The following is a 14075-nucleotide window of genomic DNA, read 5'->3' on the forward strand; positions in this document are numbered from 1 at the left end:
CAATGGTCCCCAATCATTAGCCCTGAGCTCTAGCCAAAAACAGCTCAATTTTCTAGCAGCAATTTGGAATTACCCATTTCTCATTAAAATCAATGGGTATAGAAGTGTCAATAAAAAATTCTATTTGTTGTCATTCTCTGCTCTGTCTAATAGGTGAGGGTCCTGATTAGTGGACCCTACTGTATTCGGTAGTATTTTAAAATGCCGGCAGTTTCCAGGTTATGGAGTAGAGAGGTTCTCTAGGTTTGTTCAAAACTAGTGATAGGCCACCACTAAAATGCTCGAATGCAAGTTACTCGATTTCAGCTGGTCCGATGCTCAGAAATCGCGAGTAACGAGCATTATGGAAGATCAGTCATCATACAGCCAGCCATAAGCAGAGCATTATCCAGTGGGTTATGTTTGGTCACACTACGTTGGAGAACGTTGTTTTAACTCCCAGTGAGACCCATTCAAAGACTCCCAGTGGCTTTCACCGGAGTACCGGAGTGCTGGCCTTCATCAATCATTGCCTGTGCTTTGTTTTCGATGTTTCCCAAATTACACATTCGTGCTCTGCGAGTACCCGGGCACCCCAGTGCCGAGCACTCTCGCCGTTCACAATTCAAAGATAAAATACTAATACTCACCTCATCTCTTACCTCTCCATTGCTCGCTGCCTGCCATCCGGTCCTCTTCTTCTCACCGTGTCTCCAGCCATATTCAGCCCTAAGAGATCACTTTGTGTTGAATGGTCACTACTCAAGACAAGTATTCCAACCTAATGACACACAGTGACCTCCTAGACTTGGATTTAGCCGGAAGTCCTGGTCTACAGTGAAGAGGCCAGAGATGAGAAGCATGATGACCGAAAGAAGAGTATTGAATGGCGGGCAGCGGGGAGGCCAAAGAGGTAAGTCTTGGGGTTTTTGTTTGCTTTTTTCCAGTACTCACCTAATAATAATCTTTATTTTTATATAGGCTAACATATTCCACAGCACTTAACATACATCATCATCACTGTCCTCATTGGGGCTCACAATCTAAATTCCCTATCATTATGTCTTTGGAGCGTGGGAGGAAACCAGAGAACCTGGAGGAAACCCAAGCAAACACGGGGAGAACATACAAACTCCTTGCAGATGCTGTCCTTGGTGGGATTGAACCTCATAGCTTACCTCTCCAGACACCTCGCTGCCTGCTGTCAGGTCCTGTTTTCTTTCATGATGTCGCACCCTTACGACTTGCAGTGACCTCTGAGGCCTCGATGCCGCTAGAATTTCCTGGCGTCTAGTGAAGAAGCTGGAGATGTGATGGTAGAAAAAGTGAACCGGACAGTGAGCACCGGGGTGGTCGGAGATTTGAGCAATTAGGCGAGATTTAGTTTTTTTATCTTACATTTTACGTTTAGGTCTATGTAAGTTGGATGTTTGTAGCTTTAGGGCTGCCTATAATATATTTCCAATTTTCTGATAGCAAGTAGTTAAAAACTCCATTCAGAGGCAGCACCCGATGTGACTTCTTTTACAACTTTTGCAAAGCCTTGAAAGCCACAATTACAGTATCTCCTATTAATTGCCGCATAATAATACATTGATTTTAATATAAGGTAGGAATATTAATAATAACATGTTAATCAAGAAAAAGATCAAAAAAGATGAATGAAAATGAAAAGATATTCTATATTATCTAAAAAAAAAATAGACATAATTGTGAAGCTTCACAGCAGGTCTGACCGTCCGAGGGAAAATTCTGCACTGTATAGATATTGTTATTTATTTCATTTTTTTTCAGTATGACGGTCCAGCCATGTTTCTCATTTTCAATTACATAAAATAATTGCTGTGCATGACACATGCTGGGAAATTGAAGGGTTGCGCTACAGAACAGTAATTAAAATAAAGCTGGAAATACATGAGAATTTTAATAAGCTGCTTCTTCAACTCCAAGGTCCCACTATTAGGTAGTCAGTCGTTAATTTATGAAGAGAACAGTAGATACAGTGGATAAAGTGACCTAATTATAATGGTATTCACTATATGGCTAAACCTATACAATCAGGTTAGTCATGGATGGAAACACATGGCACAGGACCCCTGTCCAGTACATCCGCCCCTTCATCTGGAAAAGCTAATCATACAGTGCTCCCTAAATTCTCAGTAATATTCAGCCACAACATTCATTACATGTAATTTTATAGAAGTAGATCAATCGGTCACATTAAAGGGAACCTGTGAGATGATTCACGCTGCACAAACAACAGTCAGCACGAGATTGGAGTCACACTTGCGTGTATCTCGCGCGAGTGTCGCATCGCATCACCCGGCACGGCCACACACTCTCCTGACAGGAGCAGGTCGCCTGCATGTATTGCTATGTAGCTAAGACGCTCCTTTCCGGAGAGCATCAGGCCGTGCCTGGTGATACCGATGCGAGACTCGCACGAGATACGCACAAGTGTGACTCCGGCCTGAATCAGAACCTGGCTGCACGATTGCAGCAAGATATATTCTCTCTGAAACACTTTGAAGTTTCAGAGAAACCAGAGTTTGTAGAACCATACCACTCTAGTTGATTGACAAGTATCTCTTGAGTGTACTCCAGGAAAGACCTGTCAATCACCTGGAATGGGGTGGGGAGTATCCAGCTGGGGGCGGCATTGGACTAGTCTCATCTCTAGAGATGAGTGAACACAAGTTTTGGTGTTTTCATACCAAACACGGACTTTACAAAAAAACCCCAAAAAGATTGTATGTGCTTTATGTATGCAAGCCACTCTCGCGAGCATTGCTGTGCTCAGGTGCATTCAGACCTCAGCCCAGTGCGAGCCACTTGCAGTGTTTGAATGGCTCACATTGGGGGTTACAACAGTGTGATCGGATGTAGCGTGCACCAAAAGCAAAAAATGTAAAAACCCCACCCACCCTCTCCCTGAAGTGATCTGTTTATGGCTGGCTGCATGTGGGCAGAGACCCAAACTGCCCAATTAGTGACTTCTATTGAGGTTCAGCCCAAGACCGGGTCCCAAACCAAACTTTATCTAAAGTCCTGCTGAACCCGCCAATCCGAACTTCCACAGGTTCACTCATCACTACTCATCTCTCCCTATAGTCCCTGGTCAGTTATTACAATTATATTCATACAACCAGTCTCTGATTCATGCTGCCCGTAGTTTGGGCAACATGAACCAATTGACAGGTTTCCTTTAATGTGACCAATGTCATTAATGATGGCTAAATATGAGCATGTCACGTCGATATATGGATATATGGATAGGATGTGGCAGCTGTTACAGTTCCACCAAACTTCCATAGATCTTAAATCATACTGTAATTAAAGTTTTAAAAAAGTTTTGATATGTTCTAGTTTATTCCTTCTATTTGTTTATATGGCACCATTAGGGCTGACAATCTAAATTCCCTATCAGTATGTCTTTGGAGCATAGGCGGATCCAGAGTACTCAGTGGAAACTCACGCAAACTCTTTGCAGATATTGTCCAACAGTGCCAGTCGGTGAGCCACTGTGCTGCCTGGGTTATAACTGTATAGTAGTATTGATTGGTGAGGGTCTAGGTCCTGAGATCACTGCTGATCGCTGGAAGTAAGCAGAGAAAACCTGAAGCACTAGCAGAGCGGTGTACAATCTCAACAGAAGTTTATGGGTCTATTCAAGTGAGGATAGGCTGAGTTCTTCTGCCCCTTTCTTTCGACAAATGGTGGTGGTCTACAGACCCATAGCCCTGCCTCTTTCCTAGACTTCTTTAGGGTTACCACCACCTACATCACCTTGCACCTTGAGATGTTTTCCATGGAACTGACTTTTTAATTTGCATTTGCTGTGACTAATCCTCATGTCCTTGTATAAAGTTTGCAAAACATTGACTTGATGCACAAAAGACTGTACATGTCTATAAATTGCCCTAATCCCGAAGGGAATCCAGTGCTTGTACTTTGTTCATTGCGATACATACTAATCAGCCGGCAAATCATTCTGCAGCTATATTGTGTTGTGTAAGCTCCGAGACCGCGCAGGCCTCCTCTTCACTTATGCTGTATTGGTCCCAGAGAGAGCAACATAATTAGTGTTTTCTGATACATTTTAATGGAATGAGGCATCAACATATAACAAAAGCAGCGTCCTCCTTGTTTTTCTGTATGTACAGCTGTTTTATTTAATATGAGCGGTAATAAAGGAATATGGGAATAAAAATCCAACAGAAACAACGCTATTCCCCATTTTGTATTTACAGCTGCGTTATGTAATCTCCGGTAATAAAACTGAATTTTTCAATAAACCGTTGCAGTATTTATTGATATACGGAGAACAAAACCCATTTAAGATTGTGTTTGGATCAACCGGATGGAGTCCACTATCCTAAAGCGGTTGGGACTGACTTGGGTGTAATTCTAAGCTCCATCCAAATATTTAAAAGGGTGCACCAATCATTTATGTATACGACATGTCAATTAGACACATATATGTGATTTTCTCACAGCTTAGATCCTCTCTGATGACAAGAGTGAGAAGTGTCGAGGGCATTTTCTTCTTGGTAAGACTTCTCCCTGGTTCGGGGTATTTTATAGGGAGAACAAAGCTCCCTTGGAAAAAAATTCCAAATGAGCTCTCTTCTGGAAGAAAGAAAGCTCCAATTACCTATTAGAGGCAATAAGGAGGACATGGTTTAGCTTCTTAAAGGGTTATTCCCGTCTCCAAGATCCTATCTCAATACGTAGTAGGAGTAATAATAATAATATTAGCAAATACCTCCAATTAGAAATATAGTATAGTTCTCCTGATATAGCCATTTCTCTTACCTCATGTGCAGGGCATTGCAGCTTAGGTATCCAAGGTTATGACCACGAGCAACTAACTGTCACTGAGTGGTCGTAACCTTGGATACCAAAGCTACTGTAATGCCCTGCACATGAGGTAAGAGAGGTACAACCACTCATATAGCGATAGTTAGTTGCTTTTGGCCATAACCATAGATACCTAAGCTGCAATGCCCTGCACATGAGGTAAGAGACATGGATACATCAGAACTATACTACATTTCTAATTGGAGGTATTCACTAATATTATTATTATACCTACTACTTATTGACATAGGATCCGGCGCCTCCTCTCTGCTGCGATTTCTATCCTCTTTCATCTGAGGCCCATGTGCATGATGCTTCCTACGTCATCCACACAGGACGGCATTGCGGTACTGCGCAGGTGCTCTGTGCTGCTCAGGGCAGATCAAAGTACTGTAATGCACAGGTGCGAGGAAAGGTTAAAGCCCACCCACGCATGCCCACTACAATACTTTGATCTGCCCTGAGCAGAGCAGATCAAAGTGCACCTGCGCAGGACCGTAATGCTTGTGTGATAACATAGGACGTATCATGCACATGGGCTTCAGAAGAAGGAGGATGGAGATCACAGCAGAGAGGAGGTGCTGGACCGGAGAGCAGCGACACCCATTAAACCGGACCGCCCCCTAGGTGAGTATTATAAAAGTGATTTTTACGTTATACAGAGCGGTCTGGGTTCTTATATACAGTGTTCTGGAATGCTGTATATAAGAGCCCACTAGTGGTGGCCGCAGCTTATAGTCACCAAATCTGGTGACAGGTTCCCTTTAATGTTGCACAGGTGATGGAATTATTCCCTGTCTAATATTGACGAAAACCTGAAAACATGACCTGCTTATGGGTCTTGAGGACTGGCGTTGAGAAACACTGATATACCGAATATCTTAAGGCCGTTTTACATGCAGCGACATCGCTAACGCAATGTTGTTGGGGTCACGAAATTCATGACGCACATCCGGCCTCGTTAGCGCTGTTGTTGCATGTGAAACGTACGAGTGACCGCTAACAAGCAAAAATACTCACCTTATCGTTGATCGTTGACACGGTGCTCTATTCCTGAATATCGTTGCTGTGGCAAGACGCAGGTTGTTCGTCGTTCCTGCGGCAAGAAACATCGCTATGTGTGACACCGCAGGAACGAGGAACATCACCGTCCCTGCGGCCACAGGCAATGAGGAAGGAAGAAGGTGGGCCGGGATGTTCCGGACGCTCATCTCCGCCCCTCCGCTTCTATTGGGTGTCCGCTTAGTGACGCCGCTGTGACGCCAAACGAACAGCCCCCTTAGAAAAGGGTCACAGCGACGTTGCTAGACAGGTAAGTAGTGTGACGGGTCCGAGCGATGTTGTGCAATTTGCCCGTGATGCACAACCGACGGGGGCGGGTACGCACGCTAGCGATATTGATAGCGATATTGCAGCGTGTAAAGCGGCCTTTATACTTAGAACGCCCAACTTTTCCATGACAGCAGATATCTGTTCCGGCAATTCAGAATAATTTTCCCAACTATTATCTCATCCACTGTGCAAACCACAGCAAACAGAAAGCCAATCTGAGATTTCCGAGCAGGTGAAAGTTTTCACACATTAATATTAAGTAATGCATATTATTTTTCTCCAGTGAATTGTTCTTTGCACAAGTCTCCAATTTATTCGTCAGAATCTGTAGTAATAACCATTAATTATAAGAATGAGTTCATATGTTGGCATCTCAATATTTGCTCAATATTATGCCAATATAATCCAATCATAAAGACCGTATGATATAACGTAACACATTTCGTGCGACCCTACACAAGGGAGTTATAGTTTCCGTTATCATATGTGGAATAAGAAAAAAAATATTAACGTGAAGTCAAATTCTGTAATTTCTGTATAATTACTTTCGTTGGTTGCTATGTGAACATTGAATGTCTGCCAAATGCACAAGAATTCACATTTTTTTGCTCCTAAAACACATTTCTTCATCAATTTATGTAGTTCAGTAGTGTTTGCCAGAAATTTAATTTTTTTTTTAGTTAACATGCTCCTTTTATAGACTTTTCTGTGGCTTTCAGTCAATGGGAATAGGCTACTTAAATTGAAATATAAGTAACCACACTTTTTTTGGCCCTTTTTTTAGATACTTCTAGGCCAGCCGGTAAAACTACGTTTAATCTTCAGTGCGTGTCTTGATGATACATAAAATTTTCTGCCTTGAGTTTTGTAAACTGAGTCTTAAAATAAACCAATATAATTGGAAGCATCATTTATATAGAGAGAGAAAAAGATTATTTATGTATCAACAAATCCTTCATAGACAAGAATTCTTGACTATAAAATTAGCAGAGAAAAGAAAATAATATAAGGAAAAAAACTTCTAAGGAGACCAGAGTCTAAAAGAACGCTTCTGTTTTCTAAATGGTTATCTCTGTAAGGGAAACTGTGTGCAAAATGAATAGTCTGTCTGCGTCATCGCAGCTTTGTATGTTTTAAAGACAACATACTTCAAAAAGCCGCCAGAAGACCATGCAACTAGGATGATGAGACGGGTCGCCGGCGGGTTCTCCCTTTCACGCTTCTTTCGACTGACATGGCTCTCTCTCTCCCTTCACGTGTATATGGGATACAAACTGTGGAGAATTTAGCGCAATAGGGTCTTATCCGATGGTATACAGTCGGTAAGTGTAGCTGAATACACTCACTTTATAGGGTTGAGAACGTCACAAAACCTGTATCAACATAGAAGGGTTTCAGCAGCAGCCCCGGAACGTCAATTCGGAGATAGTAAGGAGATCGGGTGTTTCTTGCCGCACTATCACCAGGATGCGATGTTGATTAAATATTCTGTTTATTCATGAACAGGTCAAGTAAACGTGTTTTTGAGGTCGCAGACTCCTTTATCAGAACAACAGAGAAAATCAACAATTGATTGTTGATTTTTTCTGTTGTCCTGATGAAAGAGGCTGCGACCTCAGAAACACGTTGTCTTGACCTGTTCATGAATAAAGAGAATATTTAATCAACATCGCATCCTGGTAATAGCACGGCAAGAAACACCCGATTTCCTTACTATCTCCAACTTTGCGTGTATATGGAAAGACCTGTCAGTCTAGGAAAAAAGGGCGTTGTTACACTCATCGGGAGAGCAAGGAATTAGCAGACCCACTGGGCCACAGCACACAGAAGACCCAGAGGGGCTTAACTACGAACCTACACCTGGTTTTCATCAAAGCCTCTACTGGAGAAGGTGTTACGCTGCAGGTGCGAGACCGGGTGCCACTCTGGAAGACTGATGCTGTGACAGCTGGCCCCAGGGGTGCAGAAAGGACAGTCTCTGATGAAGAACAACAGCAGCAGCAGATGTTGTGTTTTCAGCCGGGATGGATGGATGGATGGATGCGGTAGCAGTAGCAGGTGAAGATACTTGCGGTAGTGGGTATCGTGGGGGATAAACTGCAGGACCACTTGTAGCAGCAGCAGCAGCTGACTTGAAGTGACTGCAGAAATGGATCAGCAGCACACTGAAACACAGAAACAGATCAGCAGCGAAATATAGCACAACACAGCAACAACAGTGTTATAAGACCTGAGAACTAGCAACATATCTGACATGTTGCTCAGGCACTTTTCTTAAGGGGAAGGTGCCTAAAACACCTACAGCAAGCTGAGAGGTCATTTACAGGTCGTGGCACACTGGCCCTCTAAGAAAAGGGGCGTGTCCTTGTGCACACCTTACGGGCAGTTCCTGGGGGCCTGTGCGATGTGCACAGCCTTAGGGAGACCGCAGCATGGGCCAGGGGGAGGGATGGGACAGCCACAACAGGGTGGCCAGACAGGTAAGAGAGACAGTAGAGGAGGGCAGGACAGTGTGGGGATGCCAGTATGTCACCAAAGTCTGACTCCTAGGACTAGTTATCCAATGCATATATTCACTGTCTGGCTTTTCAAAGTATGCTGTCTCCGAAGTGCTGCAGCGTTTTAGAGTAAAACACATCCAGCTGCAATAACGCAGCCATTTTGGCCACATGAATCAGATGACATGCTCGCTTATACTTTTTATACAGCCAAATACTGCTTAATTATATGGACATGGTATGATCAAACCATGTCCTTGTACAGTCAGACACGGCCATTACACAGCACATAGGAGGGGCACATATATAAAATTATCTCAGCCCAGGAACGTTTTTTAAACACTTCCAATTGTGGAACTTATTATTATTCCAAGATCTATTGATTAAAATAAACTTTGTGGGAAAAAACCTTTAATAAAACATGCCATAATTTATGCATTATTCCATATGATATATTCTCAGGGTTCAGTATGGCCCCATAGACATTTATACAACTTTATACAATTCTAAGAGCTAATACGAATGTCACCAGGAGACCTTGGCATCAAGGAATGGCACAGATATCTCTAACATAATGGTAGAAATTAGATGATTTCTTTCTACCAGTCTGTTAGTAAAAGCTTATATTTTTAGTCTGGATAATTTAATTACTGCAGAAAACATGAAGAGATACAGCGGAGAGATCATGAGATTTAAAGGGCTCTTGAAGAGGTAAGAGCACAGGATGGGACATGAGCTCCTAAGACCACTCTACAATCACTTGAGAGGAGAGGGTTTACATTTTCAGTTGCAGAGTAGTATATGAGCTTACTGCAAATCCATCCTAATTATAATAAGGGTGGGCTGTATACGTGTGCGTGTGTTAACCCATGTGCTGGTACAAAATACCAGAAGCTCCTTCTACAATATAAATTAGCATATGCAGAAAGGAGCGTAACGCCGGATACGGAAAGTCTATAATCCACAAGATGGGATATTATTGCATCTTATTTACAGGGGAATAAATAACATGTCTGCCTGCTATATATAGTACTGCTGGGAGCAGGATGTGTTCGCTCTTGAAGTGAGCACTCGTGGAATCAATCTGTCTGCTCTTACGCTTCAACGGAGACTTAATAGGAAGCCCAATATGGATTAGGATTGTGTTATATGTAGGCGGAAAAACAGGGTCTGTACGGTGAGCTCTGGATGCCGCTGGTAAAATTAATGTTTAGATTCTATACAAATGTAGCTGCATATGGACATGGAAAGTGTCAGGCTAGTGAAGCGTGCACAGATTTCCTATGTCTATGTGTAAATATATTTCTATTTATATTATGGAATCATTATTGACAGAAGGTTGATGTTTTTGGCAAACTATTGTATCGTATTCTGGGTATGTGCATGACCTAGCATGTTGATACTTTAAAAGGGTTGTCCACTACTAGAACAAGCCCTTCTGATTGCACGTGTTTCCCCCTGGTAAAATAATAAAGCCTGTACTCACCTCCGCGGCCGGCGCGGTTCCAGCAGTGACGGCACTGGCTCACATGACATTTCGACATCATACGAGCTCTGAGCCCAATCAACGCCAGCTTCCTTCTCCCCATCTTCAGACACAGAAGCAATCAACAGGAAGTGAGGAACAGCCGGAGCACTCACTTCCTGGTGATTAACTAGTTTGTCCAAAGGCGTAGAGACAGAAGTCGGGGCTGATTGGCTGCGGGAGCTAAAACAGTAATTGATTCATAAATGTGGCTCAGTCTTAACGTCACTATTCACACTCAATAAATATCCACAAAGCCATGAGTTCCGGAAGTCCAGCTAATCATCTAATATTTCTGGTGGTGATAATCACAGGTGTCTGGCTGCAACTTATTCCTCTGGATGTGCATGTTTCCCTAATAGGCAAAGAGGAATACTCTTTGCCTATGAGGAAAACATGCACATCCAGGAAAACTGAGCATGCATGTACTGTATATGGGGGGTATGAAAGGAATAATTGTTGGCTGAACGAACGTCCAGATGACAGCTATCTAATGTGTATGGCCAGCTTTAGATGTAGACATTGTCATCTTCCAAATTTAGAAATAGCAGGAGATACTTTTCCAACCAAATATTCAGCTATATTCCTTATTGGTCCATGAGTTAGAAAATGGCTACAAAGAATGTAACTCCCCTCTGGAGTGACATTTAGCACAATTTCAGTAGACAATAGTGTGGAGGTACCACAGGTTCTCTGATTGGGACACACTACGATCAGCAAAATTTGGGAGATATTTGAAAAAAGTGGAGAACCTGGTGAAACTTTCCGAGCAAAAGTCAACCTCATTCTATTTCCACTCTGAACTTCCAAGATCCAACCATTTACGATATAAAGATCCCAGATGACTTCTAAAATAACATGTTCCCTCTGTTTCCATCATTCAGGTAGACCTTGGATTGCTCCGATTTGTTTCTGGAATTGGAATGCAAGGAGCCATATCAAAGGAAACCAAGAAAAAGTATTACGTGAAGTTGTATAAAGTCGATATTAGCTCCAATGGAGAGGACTGGATTACCCTTAAAGATGGAAATAAACATCTGGTAAGAGTCAGAGGTTCCATTTTTATTTTGCAGCCCGTAAATTAAAAATCATAGCAACTAGTAAGAATTTATAATAAAAGATCATACTAATATTAAAATACCATGAAAGTCGTTATGAGAGGTAGGCCCCATTTCTCTTTAATACCTCTCCGGTCGCTCACCGGTATTAGAGTTCCGCAAACAGGTCTGTGCAATTTAAAAGGACTTAAGAGACTCGTATATAGAATTCAAGATACGGGGACTATAAAAACACAAATGGCCCCGGCTCGGATGGAAAAAAAAAAGAAAGTAAAAAGCAACTGAACACACATCTCTCCGGACCCTGAATTATATGTGAATGTTTATAAAGCGCAGTCGAAATACATAAAACATGATTTGTGGTAAATTGTTATTTTAGGCCATTGCTCACTTCTGTTAATGGCTGAAATAAAACGAATGGTCCTTAGGAGGGAGACTATTTAATTTTACATGGTTTTACAATTGAAACTGAAGCAATAGGAAAACAAGATTTATGTATACGCATTCTTATCCGAGCGAAGGTATATAGGCTTTATAGTTCTATGACATCGCTCACATCTAGTGTATAGACTGGTTTTCACTATGAACAGTCTGCAGGTACATAAAGTTGGCATAAGATTGAACACCCACCTCGCTAATTTTTCACGTTTTACTAACACAGGCTGCTATGCAAAATCTCAAGTTCTTATTCATATATTCATAGTAAAGGCCATTTACAATTTTGAAATATTCATCTTTTCATTTGTGAACTCGTCTGCCATGTGTTTCTCGTTTTTCATATCAGAAGGTTCCATATTTTTACTGCTTAATTCTGTTTATAAATGAATAAAGAGAACAAGTAAGGAATGAATGATGAACTACAGAGGCTGTGTCTGATTCATAGTGAAAGACAAGGAGGTAGTACTGCCTGTGCCTACACAGTTTAACTGGAGAGGCAATGTTAGCTGTAGCTGTAAATCATTTACAAGCAGAGACAGGAAGACAATACTAGTAGTATTTATAGGAAGATACTCAAAGGCAGTACTATCAATGCCTATTTAATTTACAGGGAGAGACAAGGAGCCAGCACTATGGAGGGAAAGAGATACAAGAAGTATTTTTACGGTAGTAACTACAGGGTTCAAAGGAAGAGACTGTACCGGCAACAGCTACATTAATAGTTTGGGAAGCAATACTGCGTGTGCCTATATGATTTCAGTTACAGATTAAGAGACATTGCTATATGTAGCTATATTATTTATAAACTGGGACAAAGAGACAGTACTAACTGTACATGTTAGACTGAAGGATAGTACTGTCTGTGCCCATATGATTTATAGATTGAGACAAGGAGGCAGTACTATCTGTACGCATAACAGTTACAAACTGAGAGACCGCTCTGTTTGTGCCTATATCATTTATAGACAAAAACAAGGAAGCAGTACTATCTGCACATGTAACAATTACAGACTGAAGGACCATAGTGTTTGTGCCTATATCACTTATAGACTGAGACAAAGAGGCAATACTATTTGTACGTATAATATTTATAGACTGAGGGACCGTACTGTTTGTCCCTATATCATTTATAGACAGAGAAAAGGAGGCAGTACTATCCATACTTGTAACAGTTACAGACTGAGGGACTGCACTGTTTGTGCCTTTATCATTTATAGACTGAGACAAGGAGGCAGTACCATCTGTACATGTAACAATCATAGACTGAGGGACCATACAGTTTGTGCCTATATCATTTATAGACTAAGACAAGCAGGCAGTAGTATCTGTACTTGTAACAGTTACAGACTGAGGGACTGTACTGTTTGTGCCTACATCATTTATAGATTCAGACAAGGAGGCAGTACTATTTGTACATGTAACAATTACAGACTGAGGGACCGTACTGTTTGTGCCTTTATCATTTGTAGACTGAGACAAGGAGGCAGTACTATCTTTGCCTACACAAGTTAACTATAGAGATAGGGAGGGAAGGTTTTCAATAGCTATATAATTTAGAGGAAAAGGCAGGAAGGTAATAATATCTGTAATACTATCTGTACCTCTATTACTTACAGGGACATACAAAAGGTAGTATTATCCAGACTTGTATCATTTATAGGGAGATACAAGAAGGTGGTACTGTGAAGTGAAAGGGAGACAGAAAGTAATATTAGTATCTACAAAGATTATTGGAAGAGACAAGGAGGCTGTACCTGCAACATTAATTTCAGTAATAGACTAACAGGCAGCACTATATTTCCAAATATAATTTACAGGGAGAGACAAGGAGGCAATACTATCTGTGCCATGATATTTGTGTAGACCAATATATGCATTGCTTCTTCTAGGAAGGTGACTAGTACATTATACAAGGGTATTCATGTGCACAGAGATAGATAGATTATTATATAGGAAAATCATTGTGCTGGAGATTTCTATAAATGGATCAAATTTTTAATTTTGGTATTTTTATACTACAGACATTTCCAGGAAACACTAACCCAATTGACGTTGTATACAGTCCGTTCCCCAAACCTGTGCTCACTCGCTTCATTAAAATACGGCCTGTAACATGGGAGACAGGCATCTCATTGAGATTTGAGGTCTATGGCTGTAAAATTTCAGGTGAGTGTGTACAAAAGAATAACGCTCAAATGTATGTGACACCTTTCTATAAAATACAATGACTGCAAAAGGAAAGCCATAATTACATTGACGCCTATTGGAATGCAAATTAAGAAAATACATGAACACTTCTCACAAAAAGTCAGGGATATTTGGCTTTTAGGTGAAATTTCAGAATGATCCTACAATGCCCTCTAACCTTTTCAGGTGAACTTAATG

At 41.4% G+C, this 14075-nt stretch overlaps 1 protein-coding gene across 1 annotated transcript in view; it reads left to right on the plus strand.

Moving 5' to 3' along the window:
* Positions 1-14075, plus strand: part of NRP1 (neuropilin 1) — a 259574-nt gene that overhangs the window by 197511 nt on the left and 47988 nt on the right. The window contains exons 8-9 of the mRNA XM_075315483.1: positions 11079-11234; positions 13712-13856. Of these exons, the coding sequence (XP_075171598.1) occupies positions 11079-11234; positions 13712-13856 (301 nt within the window). The remainder of the gene's footprint in view (positions 1-11078; positions 11235-13711; positions 13857-14075) is intronic.

Source organism: Anomaloglossus baeobatrachus, chromosome 6 (assembly GCF_048569485.1).
Source record: "Anomaloglossus baeobatrachus isolate aAnoBae1 chromosome 6, aAnoBae1.hap1, whole genome shotgun sequence".
NCBI classification, from domain to species: Eukaryota; Metazoa; Chordata; class Amphibia; order Anura; family Aromobatidae; genus Anomaloglossus; species Anomaloglossus baeobatrachus.